Source organism: Nerophis ophidion, linkage group LG11 (genome assembly GCF_033978795.1).
Source record: "Nerophis ophidion isolate RoL-2023_Sa linkage group LG11, RoL_Noph_v1.0, whole genome shotgun sequence".
Classification (NCBI taxonomy): Eukaryota; Metazoa; Chordata; class Actinopteri; order Syngnathiformes; family Syngnathidae; genus Nerophis; species Nerophis ophidion.
The window spans coordinates 35,609,655-35,623,728 of NC_084621.1; the positions used below are offsets into that span (position 1 = coordinate 35,609,655).

At 40.6% G+C, this 14,074-nt stretch overlaps 1 protein-coding gene across 2 annotated transcripts in view; it reads left to right on the forward strand.

Moving 5' to 3' along the window:
- Window positions 1-8,379, forward strand: part of LOC133561982 (G patch domain-containing protein 8) — a 151,080-nt gene extending 142,701 nt beyond the window's left edge. Inside the window, exons 4-5 of one of the 2 annotated variants that reach the window (XM_061915743.1) lie at window positions 3,952-5,582; window positions 5,652-8,379. In XM_061915743.1, coding sequence (XP_061771727.1) covers window positions 3,952-5,582; window positions 5,652-7,399 — 3,379 coding nt within the window. In that variant the 3' untranslated portion in view covers window positions 7,400-8,379. Of the gene's footprint in view, window positions 1-3,951 lie in introns of both variants that reach the window. The other variant, XM_061915742.1, reaches the window with a different exon arrangement.
- The last annotated feature ends 5,695 nt before the right edge of the window (window positions 8,380-14,074 follow it).

Sequence of the window (14,074 nt, forward strand, 5' to 3'; positions counted from 1 at the left end):
AACCGATGACGTTAAGGTTGTTGTCTCTAATGACCTCATTAACTAATACCGTTTTGGGAGACAAAGATCTGATGTTTAGAAAGCCCATATTATAGGTAGTGGGCTGTTTTAAGGAGTTGTTGATAAAATTATCCGTAGTAGCAATATTAAAAATGTTGCGTTTATTATGCGCAGTGTACTTAAAATAATTACGACCATATCTAGGAATTGATATGACGGGAATTTTCAGATTGTCTACTTGGCGCTGCGATAAACTGAATGCATCATAATTTGCCACCTCAGTAGAACGCATGTCTAACTCTGACGTAGTCATAGTCATAGCAGAAAAAACATTTTGTGAGTTGTGTATTATTCTACGAAAATTGCTATGTGTACAGGGATTATCCAGCCTGGCGCTGGCTAGTTCTAACTTAATTGACTCCATACCCAGGCTAGCAGGCTCTGTAATTGCCTGTGACCGGGCTTGCTCTAGTGCAGTTAGTCAAATGTGGCTCAATGCGAAATCTATGTTCCAAGACAAGAGGATAGCGCCTTCCTGGTTAGGGTGAAGGCCGTCTCTCCTCAGCAAGCCAGGTTTTCCCCAGAAAGAGGGCCAATTATCAATAAACGTAAATCCCTGTTGTCTACAGAAGCTATCCAGCCACTTGTTAAGAGAGACTAATCTGCTATATCTCTCATAATTGCCTCTCCCAGGCAGGGGGCCAGAGACAATTACTCGATGCCTGGACATCTTTCTGGCGAGATTACAAGCCCTGGCTATGTTTCTCTTTGTAATCTCTGATTGTCTCATCCTAACGTCATTGGAGCCAACGCGTATTACTATATTCGCATAACTAGTGATGCGGTTAGCCTGCCGTACGTGTTTACTAGACCTGTTGCGAGTTAGCTCCCTAAGATTAGCTTCAATGTCAGGTGCTCCAGCCCCGGGAATACACTTAATTGTGGCTGGTTTGCTAAGCTTTATGTTTCGGGTGATGGAGTCCCCAATGACTAAAGTGTGGTGCCCGGTAGACTGGGGTGTAAGACTAGCTAAAGGGCTAAATCTATTATGCGTCTCAACCGGTACACCGTAGCTTGTAGGCCGCTTAGGGCTGCTACAAGCTGGGCTAGTTAGCTCGCTACAGCTAACGCTAGCAGATGTGTCCGCAACATCTAAAGTTACAAAATTACACTGCTCTAACTGGCGGACACGGCTCTCTAGCAAAGCCAACCTATCCATGAGTAAAGTGCACAAAGCGCAGGAAGCCATACTCACAGAAACTTTCCGTCGCCGAGTGGAGTGCCAGCTGTCTTCGGGAAGTGGTGGGCACGGTGAGATATGTGCCAGCACCCCCACAGCCCCGAAAGGGCAAATGGTAGAAAATGGATGGATGATTTTACAAAATATTTTTTTAAGGAATACAATTTTTGGTCAGCATGGTGGGCAGTACGGTGGGAGAGGGTTTAGTGCATGTGCATACAATACGAAGGTCCTGAGTAGTTCTGGGTTCAAATCCCGGGCTCGGGATCTTTCTGTGTGGAGTTTGCATGTTCTCCCCGTGACTGCGTGGGTTCCCTCCGGGTACTCCGGTTTCCTCCCACCGCCAAAAATATGCACCTGAGGATAGGTTGATTGGCAACACTAAATAGGCCCTAGTGTGTGAATGTGAGTGTGAATGTTATCTGTCTATCTGTGTTGGCCCTGCGATGCGGTGGTGACTTGCCCAGGATGTACACCGCCTTCCACCCATATGCAGCTGAGATCGGCTCCAGCACCCCCCGGGTTCCCAAAAGGGAAAAGCAGTAGAAAATTGATGGATTGATGGACAATTTTTTATCAAAAGCATTTATCAACTTTTTTTGATATTGTCGTTATTAGTAGTAGTCGTAATAGTATTGGTACTGTTGCTTTTATGTTTTTTCTTTTTTTGTATTGTATTTATTAAATATCGTATATGTGTATATATATATATATATATATATATATATATATATATATATATATATATTTATATATATATATATATACATTTATATATATATATATATATATATATATATATATATATATATATATATATGTATGTATATATATGTATATATATATATATATATATTTTCAATTGCTTTGTAAATTCCTAAACCAAGAACCAAGTATTGTGAAGATGGGATTAGGTTGGAGTCGCTCTATCTTCTTTTATTAGATTGATTAACATTCTATATTTTTTGCAAATAAAACAAAAATGTAAAAAAAAAAAATGAAAGACATGTTTAGGCCAACGAGTCATACTTCAGCAGTCAAGACAAGCTTTTTTAACTTGTAACCCTAAAAATATTGTATTAGAATTTATATACCAAATAATATATTACGAAAATCATGTTAAATACAAAAAACAAAATAAAAATAATTAATTCCTGCTCTGTCATAACTAGGGAACACTAATCTAAAGGTGTCAATACTGCATTTGCAATACCAAAGAATAAACAGCAAAAATAATCACAGAGAAATTGTTTGGAATTGTGACTAACACGCGTTAGTGGCTTAGAACAATGTGTGGGTTTAAAATTTAAGGCACACTTTTGAAATGGTTCAGGTCATATCTCACAAACAGAACTTTTAAAATCCAAATTGATGATTCGGCTTCAGCCTCTGCTCTCTTGTCCTGTGGTGTCCCTCATGGTTCAGTCCTAGAACCAATCCTGTTTTCAGTGTACATTATGCACATTAAACACATTTTTTAAAAACATAATATATCATTTCATCTTTATGCGGATGATACGCTAATCTATGTCCCTTTAAAAAAGAAAATGACACATGTTTAAAATCACTTTTAAATTGTCTTGAGGACATAAAAGCATGGTTGGTGGTAAACTTTCTGAAATTAAATTAGAACAAGACGGAAGTTATTTTATTTTACTCAAAAGAAAAACAGAATGCTCACCCCAATGACCTGGACCCCCTGATGCCTTTTTTAAAACCCACGGTCACACCAATGGTTTTAAGTTTGACAATGATTTTATATTAGAACTTCAGATTAACTCCGTTTTACAATCTAGTTTTCATCATCTCAGACTTTTAGCAAAAATTAGATCAGTTTTATATTCAAATGACTGTGAGCAGGTAACTCATGCTTTTATTTCATCACGTTTGGACTACTGTAACTCCCTTTATGATGGAATGAACCAGGCTTCAATCGCTCAATTGGTGTTAGTCCAAAATGCTGATGCTCGCATTTTAACAGGCACTAAAAAACATGAACGAATTACCCCATTTTAAAATCCCTTCACTGGCTCCCAGTTCATTTTAGAATTCATTTTAAAATATTTGTGTTTGTTTTTAAATCTCTTAACGGATTAGCGCCACAACATACTGGTTGTCAAACCTTTTAAAAATGTACACCCCCACAAGGCCTCCGAGGTCAGCTGATCAGTTTCTTTTTGTCGTCCCAAAAACAGTTTAAAATTCAGAGGTGATCGTGCATTTTTTGCTGTGGCTTCAAAACTATGGAACAATATCCCTACTAGTATGCAGACGGCTGCCTCTTTAATGAGTTTTAAATCACATCCTAAAACATATTTTTACTTTTTGGCTTTTAGACCAGCATGAGAGTTGTTTTTTTAGTCTATTTTTTTTCTCAGATATATTGTATGTATTTATTTGTTTTTTTATAGTAAAATGTTTTATATTACTGACTCTCCTTGTACTGTATGTAGGTTTCAACTTATGTGCAGCACTTTGTGAAAGGTATATTGTTTTTTGAAATGTGCTACATAAATAAAGTGGATGGGGTTGGATTAGTTCTAGAACATCTTTTCAAAATGTACTATAGCAATTTATCCTACCAAATTAATGTAATTACTGACCCTATTCACAGAGTGGGTAAATAGGTTTGTCTTACAAAAAAGTTGTTGTCTTTCTGCATGAATAAACAGAAACAAAGTGACTATGTTCCGTCTCATCTGTCATTGCAGAATCCAAGGAAGGACATACGAGCTAAAAAGTGCTGTGAGGCTGGTTAGCCAGCAGCTGCAGCATCATAAGCATCAAGACAGAGGCATGGAGCACAAAGCCTGCAGCCCAGCGGACAAATGTGAAGCATTCAAACACACACAGAGGCCCCCAGCCAAACAAGACAGAACATCTCTACTGAGCCACCAACGAGTAAATCCATGCCGGCCTCCCTCCCAAATACCGCTGGCCTCTCCAACTGAGTCTCGGCTAATCACTCATCCAGAGTCCAATACAGACCGTCCTGCAGTGAATCAGCAGCCTCTTGCGGGATACCAGCTGCCTTTGGAGGGGCGGGGGCGAGCCGGAGGCAGGCGTGGGGTGTCCTTCTGTTTCTCGCGTAGGGGTCCTCGGCTGGAGCCCTCCGCCTCCGTCTTCTCTGACCAGGAAGAGGAGGAGAGAGAGAGGAGGGAGCAAATGAAACAGCGGATCAAGGGAATACTAGAGGATCTAGACAGGGAAATTGATAGTGTTGGACAAAGCAAAATGGGAGCTAAAGAAGGCACTGAAATAAGGGACACGGTGAAAGATAATCACAGTAATGATGGGAGTCATGCGGATAAGCAGGAATTAGGAGTCGGTGAAAGTGTGCACACGTCCGTCTTAAGTAAAGATGGCGCCACTTGTGTACCATGGCCTGTCCGTTTACTTAAATTCACCAAGTCTCAGCCGTGCATCTCTTACAGCTGCAACCCTAACTGTATTAAGAGAGCCCAAACCCCGGCAGAAGAAGAACATGCACAAAATCTGCATCAACCGCGTGGTCCGTCGGATGCATCAAACTCATGCGAGTCTGCTATTCTTACACCTGACACTCACTACTGTTTACAAAAAGAGGAAAGCCTCGCACGCGAAGCGAAAGAAGCTGAGGAGAATGTCAAAGAAGAAGCACACCTGTTTGTTGAGAAAAAAAAGCTTCCATCGTCAGGGGAAGGATCAGAAGGAGCGTCACGCATGCTAAGTATAGAGCATCGTGTGAAGGCTGCCTCCTTTCCATTTGACCCCACTTGTAGTGACAGCTCTAACACAAAAACTCAGACTCCTCCGGGAGACAGATTAGTAGGCGCAACAGGGATCGGGGAGAGAGCCATCACAGCCCTAAGCTGTAAATTAGAATCTGTCACCAAGCTTGACACACACGGGATATGCATCAGACCGTCCAGGTGTGAGAACGAGAGTGAGACCATGTCGGAGCGTGCCAGCGCACCTCATCTACACGGGTGTATCATACGCAAAAAGAGCAAAAGTCAAAGCATCATAAAGAAGCTAGGGAAGAGAAAGGAGGGGGGAAGGGACACAAATAGGCAACAATCAGTAAGGTGTAAAGTAAAGAGTGTCGTCTCTGCGGTCTTCAATGGCAGTGACAGACGAGCGGAGACTAGAGGGGGGTGTGGGGAGGAAAGGGAGGTTTGGTTGGAAAGAGGAAGGGTATGGAGAGCTGGGAGCAGCTTTCTCCCGGGGAGATCTGAGGCCGAGCCAGTTTACGTGTCTGTTAGTAATAGGAGGCCTCACAGGAGCCACAGCTTGGGATCGCAGCGCCTGGCAAGCGGAGACCAAGGTGAACACCTCCACGTCTCCTCCCAGCTCTCCAGAGGTACGCCTGCCGTGGAGCGGGAGGATGCTCTGCGGGGATCTCACTGCTCCTTACACTCTTTCTCCCCAGGATGCAACTCAAAGCTGTTTTGGGAATCAGGTCACCATAGCAACCCCAGGAGTTTCATTGACTGCAGTTACCCTGACAACAGTTGTGGTAGCAGCCCGGCAAGAAAGAGAAAACTCCTCCACGGGGACAGGAGATTCATTCACAGAAACCAAAATAGTTGGAGACGTTTTGAAGAGACGGACAGGGGAAGGCAAGTTGGTTCTAAATACAGAGATTTGTTCTCAGATACAGAACAGTGGGAGTGTCATGGGGAGGAGTCTAGATGGGGATGGAGAAACAGAGCATTTGGGTGGGATTGGGGCAACAGGGCCAGCCCAAGTCCAAGAGGCGGGCACAGGACAGGCAGGAGGTTAAGCACAGAAGACATGGATTGGGATAGGTGGACATTAGGCAGCTGTGACAGCTGGGAAGACAGGCGGACACGCAGGTCCACCTCAGGCTCCAGGACAGGCCCTGACAGCAGATGGAGCCCCAGCTGTAAGTGGGGGTCTTCCCGCTCCCACTTTAGGTACTTTTCCAGTCCTGAATGTTGGACAAGTAGGCGGACATACAGCCCAGATAAAAAGTCCAGTCACAGTTCCCGCTCCTGCAGCCCATGTAGCAGCATCAACGTCTCTGAGCTTAGCTGGGACTGGAGCAAGAGCAGCACATGTTCAGAAATGACTTGTGGGATGACCCCCGTCTCATCCCAGTTACCAAATAAGGCAAGGATGCACAGTGGCTCCGAATCTCCCTCCCAAAACTCAGTATCAGCTCTAATCCCAGACCCCAACACCCACAACAGTGACAGCAATATGTCCCAGTTTGAAGACAATCATGGTAGAAATTCTGTCTCCGTGACCACAGACACAATCATCCCATGCCAAAGTGATCCCGTACCCCAAAAACCAATAAAGACTTTGCTTCTCCCCCTCATTGGGAAACTCCCTGCAATCCAGAGAAAGGCTCGAAGGAGAAGAGAACAGTTGGAGAGGGGTCAGGAAAAGGATTGTGAGGACATGTTAAATCCAAAATTGAACGTTGGACATCCTATTGTCTTGGCAAGCAGTATGCCAAATATGTGTGCAGAGCAGATCAGGACTGAAGGCAAGGACACGGGTAGAGAGACCGCTAAGCCAATCAGCTTTACTGCAGAGGAGATGGACAAGTATCGCCTCTTGCAGGAGCAAGCGAGGGAGCACATGCAGAAAGTTCTGGAACAAAGCGAAGAGAAAGCAGAGGTTCACGTGAACTTGACATGCACCACCCAGGAGGACGACAGTGGGACTTCAGAGGAAAGGTGCATACCCGCATCTTCCCTCAAGCTTCCACAGAATCATCATCACTCGATACAAACAGGTCCGGTCCTCCAAGAGAGGCTCCTGCACATGAACCCCCAGGAGGACTTGATTCAGCATTTAGCTGTGGGTGTCCCCAACCTTCCCCACCTTGCATTGACTCCACCTTTAGCAAGCCTCCATCATTTTCTTTTGCAACACGCCAACTTCTCAAATGCAACCTCCCCTTCTGACATCCACCCAGCTCAGCTCACTCACTCCCTGGGCTTCCCTCATCACCTTCAGCCTTCTGCCTTCCCGCTCTCTTCACTGTTTCCCTCCATCCTTCTTGCTCATCACCCCATCCCTCTCCTCCCTCCTCTTCCTCCTCCTCCAGCGGCCGCCTTTCCCGCAAACCATCTCTCCACACTTGTGCCGCAGCCTTTCATGGACAGAGCATGGCCACTGAGGTTCCAACAGAAAGCCTTGTGACGTCCACATTAGACATTCGTAGCAACGAAGAGCATGCTTTTGTTAACAGAGCTATGTTGTCAGAATCGACACATGCAGAAAGCCCGCCTGTTGATGGTTTTCAATTCAAAATATGTTTCATTCATTAATCCCCTGCTGCGCCGTGACACAAAATGACTTTGATCATTTCCTTATTTGACGATTCAAGCTCATAATAAAGAGAAAGGTGCACCTGCTATTCAAAGACAAGCTGGGCTCGCGTCCGTTCTTTCTTTGTTCCAGCTGCCTTTTGAAGTGCAACCTCCATGCCGCCAATAAAGTGCCGACAACAATGGAAACATTGCAACACTCGCCTTTCATACCAGTAAGCCGAGCCAACTTTCAACCAACATAAATAAATAAAGTCTTCCAACCGGCCGTAATGACGGCAACAACTACTGGAAACGCGACTCAGCCCGTTCACATGAGGTAGGGGTCGGGAACCTTTTTGGTCGAGAGAGCCATGAAAGCCAAATATTTCAAAATATATTTCCGTGAGAGCCATATCATATTTTTTAACACTGAATACAACTATATGAGTGCATTTTTAAGTAAGACCAACATTTTTAGAGTATAATAAGTCTCTTATTCTTTTTAATAACATTGTTATTCTGAAGCTAACCAATAATGTTGATCATGTTTTTGTTTGGCCATGTGCTGTTTGTCCTTTCTACTCTTTAAGTTCCTGTTTTTTTCCACTCCCTTGTCTAGTTTCCTTGGTTACTCATTTTGTCCACCTGTCTCTGGTGGACAAAATGGCCGCCCACCTGCTTCCCGAGCACTAATCAGAGGCAGTATTTAAGCTCGTCTTTGCCAGTCAGTCGCCCTGTGCTGACTTGTTTCATGCCTTGCCATAGTTTCGTGCTTTATGCCATGCCAAGTAAGTTTTGTTTGATTTATGTTCATAGTCTGTTTATGCGTTAGCTTTGTTCCTTAGCCCATGTTGTGCCTCCACTGTGAGCGATTTTTGTTTGTATCTTTTTTTAGTTTAAATTAAATCATGTTTTTACCTAAATGCCATGTCCCGAGTAGTCCGTCTGCCTCCCTGGGGGAACGACCCTGCAGATAGCTGCGACCTCCCCATCGTGACATACAATACGTCTTACCATTAATGCGACTTCTTGAACAGGTGCAGTAGAAAACGGATGGATGGATTTAAATGCATGAGAATGTTTTATATTTTGCACGTTATTTTTAGCACTGTGATTACCAGCGAAATTATTCATAATTATCGCGTTAAGCAATGTCAGCTAAGATTCATCTGAGAGCCAGATGCAGTCATCAAAAGAGCCACATCTGGCTCTAGAGCCATAGGTTCCCTACCCCTGACATGAGGAATTAGTCTAGATTAAATGTGCTTGGTAGTTAGTACAAAAGTTGGCCTTTTGGGGCGATACAAATAAAATATTAAATTGGCATGCATGGACCTGATCTATTTTTCTTATTATTACATTTTAAAGCAGGCGTGTCGAACGTACGGCCCGATAGCCGGATCAGGTCAGCGAACAGGTTTTACCCAGCCCACGGGATGCATATGCTAAGTTTAAAAATAAACCCAACATTTTTGAATGAAATAAACTGCTGTTCTAAATGTGTCCACTAGATGTCGCAATAGAAATTCTTTGTATCTTTGTAGATGATGCTACTTACGTGTAAAACAAACCACATGATGTTAGTACATCAGTCGAGGAAAATGATCAAACTACATAAATATCATCCTGCTATTTGATTTTTATGTGATTTTTTTTTATCTTGATAGAAAATTAACACCAATGAGTTGACTGATAAACATTATCAAATAATTTATTCATAAAATATAAATAACAACAAATAATTTATTAACCGCAACATGAGAATTGTGATTCGTACAATTTCAGAATGTGCTTGTCCTATTTTTTAACAAAAAAAAAACCTGAAGTTGTCTTTGTTTTTAAGTTATCCTGCCATGATTTTACCAGTCTGGCCCACTTGGGAGTAGATTTTTCTCCATGTGGCCCCTGATTTAAAATAAGCTTGACACCCCTGTTTTAAGGCAAATTATTCTCATGGTTTACATCAAAAAAATAAATTAGGAATTAAAAATAAACATATTTTTTATTAATGTTGCAACAATGAATCAATTGGAAAAAAGCTTTGGTTAATAGTTTAATTAGTGTAACTAAAACAATATTTAGACAGCATGCAGTGCCCAGAACTTTAATATTCAAATTATTCTCATGGTTTACATCAAAAAAATAAATTAGGAATTAAAAATAAACATATTTTTTATTAATGTTGCAACAATGAATCAATTGGAAAAAAGCTTTGGTTAATAGTTTAATTAGTGTAACTAAAACAATATTTAGACAGCATGGAGTGCCCAGAACTTTAATAATGCGGATATAGTTTCCGTACGGCCAATGTTAAAGAGCACACATGAGAGTGTGGGTATGTGGGTGCCTAATCTGTGGGGCAGCGAACATTGGAGAGTGTTTTTTATTTGTTATAAATGCAAACATCTTAAAAGTACAATTCAAATGTTAATGAATTGCTTTTTTTAAAAGAAAGAATAAAGATTATGGCAAGCAGAAAAAATCTTGGTATATTTCAACTTTTTTACCCTAAAATCTGACTGCTCGATTAATCGGACAAACTAATCAATGAAATACTCGATGACAAAAATAATCGATAGCGTCAGCTCTAATATTTATATTGTATGAGAAAACTCTAAATATAACATGACTTTAGTTTTTCCAGAGAGGGAAATATATTTCCGCGACCCCAAAGGGAATAAGCGGTCGAAAATGGACGGATGGATGGAAATATATGTTAAGTAGGGCTGTCAAATTTGCCCAGTTGAGGTATGTGATTAATCACAAAGTAGTATGTATAAACGCAGATTAATCCCGCAATTTATTTTGAGCCCACGTGCTCCTTTAGCTTAACCGCGGATGATTACTTGAAAGGCAGCGTGGGTTCCTGTGTGCAAAGAGGAGTGAGGTGATTCTGATGTGTCAAATTACACCCTGACGGGACTTTAGATAAGAGCAAGATCATTTGCATACATTGCAGCGATGAATTGTTTTACTGCAGCAAAACAACTTTCAAATAGCATCTAAAAGGAAAACATGTCTTTGAGGCATCTGCTCGCTAGAAGCAACACTGGTGGACTATCCGGTGGTTCTGCCTACAGAAGTACCACAAATACGTTAAGTAATGCTTTTGTAGCAACTGTAATTAATCATGATTAATCCGATTCAAGTGTAATTAATTTGATTTTCAAAAATTACCATTTGACAGACCAAATTTTAAGACAAAATCAAAAACAAAAAAAGACTAACTGACTAATATTTTTTATTTCAAATAATTTTTTCAATATCAGTGAAAAATCAACCAGTAGTTTGGCAGTTCATGTTGGTAATGCCAGTAAAAGCTGTTTTAGATTTAGATCGTAGAGTAATTGGCTGGATTACATAAATAATCACATATTATGTGTAGTATATATGTATTATTTTCATCATAATACAGAGAATAACGTGGTCGTTCCGTGGACCCACTCAGTGGCCTAGTGGTTAGAGCAGGGGTCACCAACGCGGTGCCCACGGGCACCAGGTAGCCCGTAAGGACCAGATGAGTCGCCCGCTGGCCTGTTGTAAAAATAGCTCAAATAGCAGCACTTACCAGTGAGCTGCCTCTTTTTTTTAAATTGTATTTATTTACTAGCAAGCTGGTCTCGCTTTGCTTGACATTTTGAATTCTAAGAGAGACAAATCTCAAATAGATTTTGAAAATCCAAGAAATTATTTTAAAGACTTGGTCTTCACTTGTGTAAATAAATTCATTATTTTTTTTACTTTGCTTCTTATAACTTTCAGAAAGACACATTTAGAGAAAAAATATAACCTTAAAAATGATTTTAGGGTTTTTAAACACATATACCTTTTTACCTTTTAAATTCCTTCCTCTTCTTTCCTGACAATTTAAATCAATGTTCTAGTAAATTTATTTTTTTATTGTAAAGAATAATACATACATTTTAATTTAATTCTTCATTTTAGCTTCTGTTTTTTCGACGAAGAATATTTGTGAAATATTTCTTCAAACTTATTATTATTAAAATTCAAATAAATTATTCTGGCAAATTTAGAAAAATCTGTAGAATCAAATTTGAATCTTATTTCAAAGTCAATTGCATTTCTTTTAAAATTTTTGCTCTGGAAAATCTACAAGAAATAATGATTTGTCTTTGTTAGAAATATAGCCTGGTCCAATTTGTTATATATTATAACAAAGTGCAGATTGGATTTCAACCTTTTTAAAACATGTCATCAAAAATACATATTTATTGTAAGAAATCATTAAGATGATCAGTGTTTCCACAAAGATAAATATCATTAATTATTAATAATACCATAGAGTTAAAGGTAAATTGAGCAAATTCGCTATTTCTGCCAATTTATTTAAGTGTGTATCAAACTGGTAGCCCTTCGCATTAATCAGTACCCAAGAAGTAGCTCTTGGTTTCAAAAAGGTTGGTGACCCCTGGGTTAGAGTGTCCGCCCTGAGATCGGTAGGTGTTGAGTTCCAACCCCGGCCGAGTCATACCAAAATGGGACCCATTACCTCCCTGCTCGGCATTTGGCATCAAGGGTTGGAATTGGCAGTTAAATCACTAAAATGATTCCCGGGCGCGGCCACCGCTGCTGCCCACTACTCCCCTCATCTCCCAGGGGTGAACAAGGGTCAAATATATATATGTATATATATCATATATTATACATTATTAGTAAAAATCATCAGAACAATATTGCATTTTTTTATGTTTTGTACTGTAAAACACCATTTTTATATAATGATACAAACTTTTACATTACTGTATTAGTATTATCCTTAGTAGTATAGCAGAGGTACTGTATTAGAATGATAAATGATAAATGGGTTGTAATTGTATAGCGCTTTTCTACCTTCAAGGTACTCAAAGCGCTTTGACACTACTTCCACATTTACCCATTCACACACACATTCACACACTGATGGAGGGAGCTGCCATGCAAGGCGCCAACCAGCACCCATCAGGAGCAAGGGTGTAGTGTCTTGCTCAGGACACAACGGACGTGACGAGGTTGGTACTAGGTGGGAATTGAACCAGGGACGCTCGGGTTGTGCATTTATAAAACATTTTATATTCCATTAGAGGCTGAGCCTTGGCAAACATTCACGTTTCTGGTCATCTGTCAAGTTCAGTATGAAATATATATTTTTTTGTTTTTTTTGTTTTTTTTTTTATCATTAATCAATCAAACCAAATAATACCATAGTAATACAATTACAATTCTAAAACCAAACCTGGCCCAGCAACATTCAGAACAGCAATCAACAGAGCAATTGAGAGGACACACAAACATGACACAAAACAATCCAAAAGTAGTCAAACAAAAATGAATAATATCAACAACAGTATCAGTATTAATCATAGTTCCAGTGAGTAATAGCAGTGAGTAGGAATCCCTCATTGACAATTATGCTCACAGCTATTCATAAAAAATAAAAAATAAAAAAACATTTAAAAAATGAACAATGTGTCACAGTGGCTTTCTGGTCATTTGTCAAGTACAGTATAAAATCTTTCAAACAAAGAAAATTCTGAATTATCATGAGAACATGTTTTACTATTGTATACTGTACTTTATACAACTTAAAGTACTTTCATACGTGGCACCTGTAAATCAATGTTCTACCACCACACTACTTGTTTGAATATTCACACAAAGATTGATCCTGGGTTCAAATCATGACAAACAATAACAACAAAAAAAGCCCAACCTTGACTTTAAAAACTGCATACAACTAAAGTGACATCCATACGCCACACATACCATAGTTTCCTACATGTTATGAAAGTTAGTGAGGTAGCGGTGTGCTGTTAAAAAAATGGGAAAATGTTACTGTCATGCTTTTTCATTTGCTTTTGAATGACCTGGAGGGTTGCTCGTGTTGGTGCAAACACATGCATGTACTGTAGTACTGTTATACGTATTCCAGTACTGAGAATACAACACTGTTAATTTCGAGTGAAAGTATGCATTAATTCAGCTAATAAATTAGCTTAAGGTTATTTAGCTCATGTTTTTTTATGATCCCCTTAAAAGTTGAGGGTATTAAAATAATGACTTGCTAAAAACAAAAGCAATTGGTTAGCAGTCAACTTTAAATGTTTGCAAATTAAACTTGATGCTATTTCCGAGAAAGAAAAGACCTAAAAAACTCATTCATCCATCCATCTTCCTCGACTTATACGAGGTCGGGTTGCGGGGGCAGCAGCCTAAGCAGAAAAGCACAGACTTCCCGCTCCACAGCCACTTCGTCCAGCTCTTCCTGGGGGATCCCGAGGCGTTCCCAGGCCAGCCGGGAGACATAGTCTTCCCAACGTGTTCTGGGTCTTCCCCGTGGCCTCCTACCGGTTGGACGTGCCCTAAACACCTCCCTAGAGAGGCGTTCGGGTGGCATCCTGACCAGATGCCCGAACCACTTCATCTGGCTCCTCTCGATGTGGAGGAGCAGCAGCTTTATTTTGAGCTCCTCCCGGATGGCAGAGCTTCTCACCCTATCTCTAAGGGAGAGCCCCGCCACCCGGCAGAGGAAACTCATTTCGGCCGCTTGTACCCTTGATCTTATCCT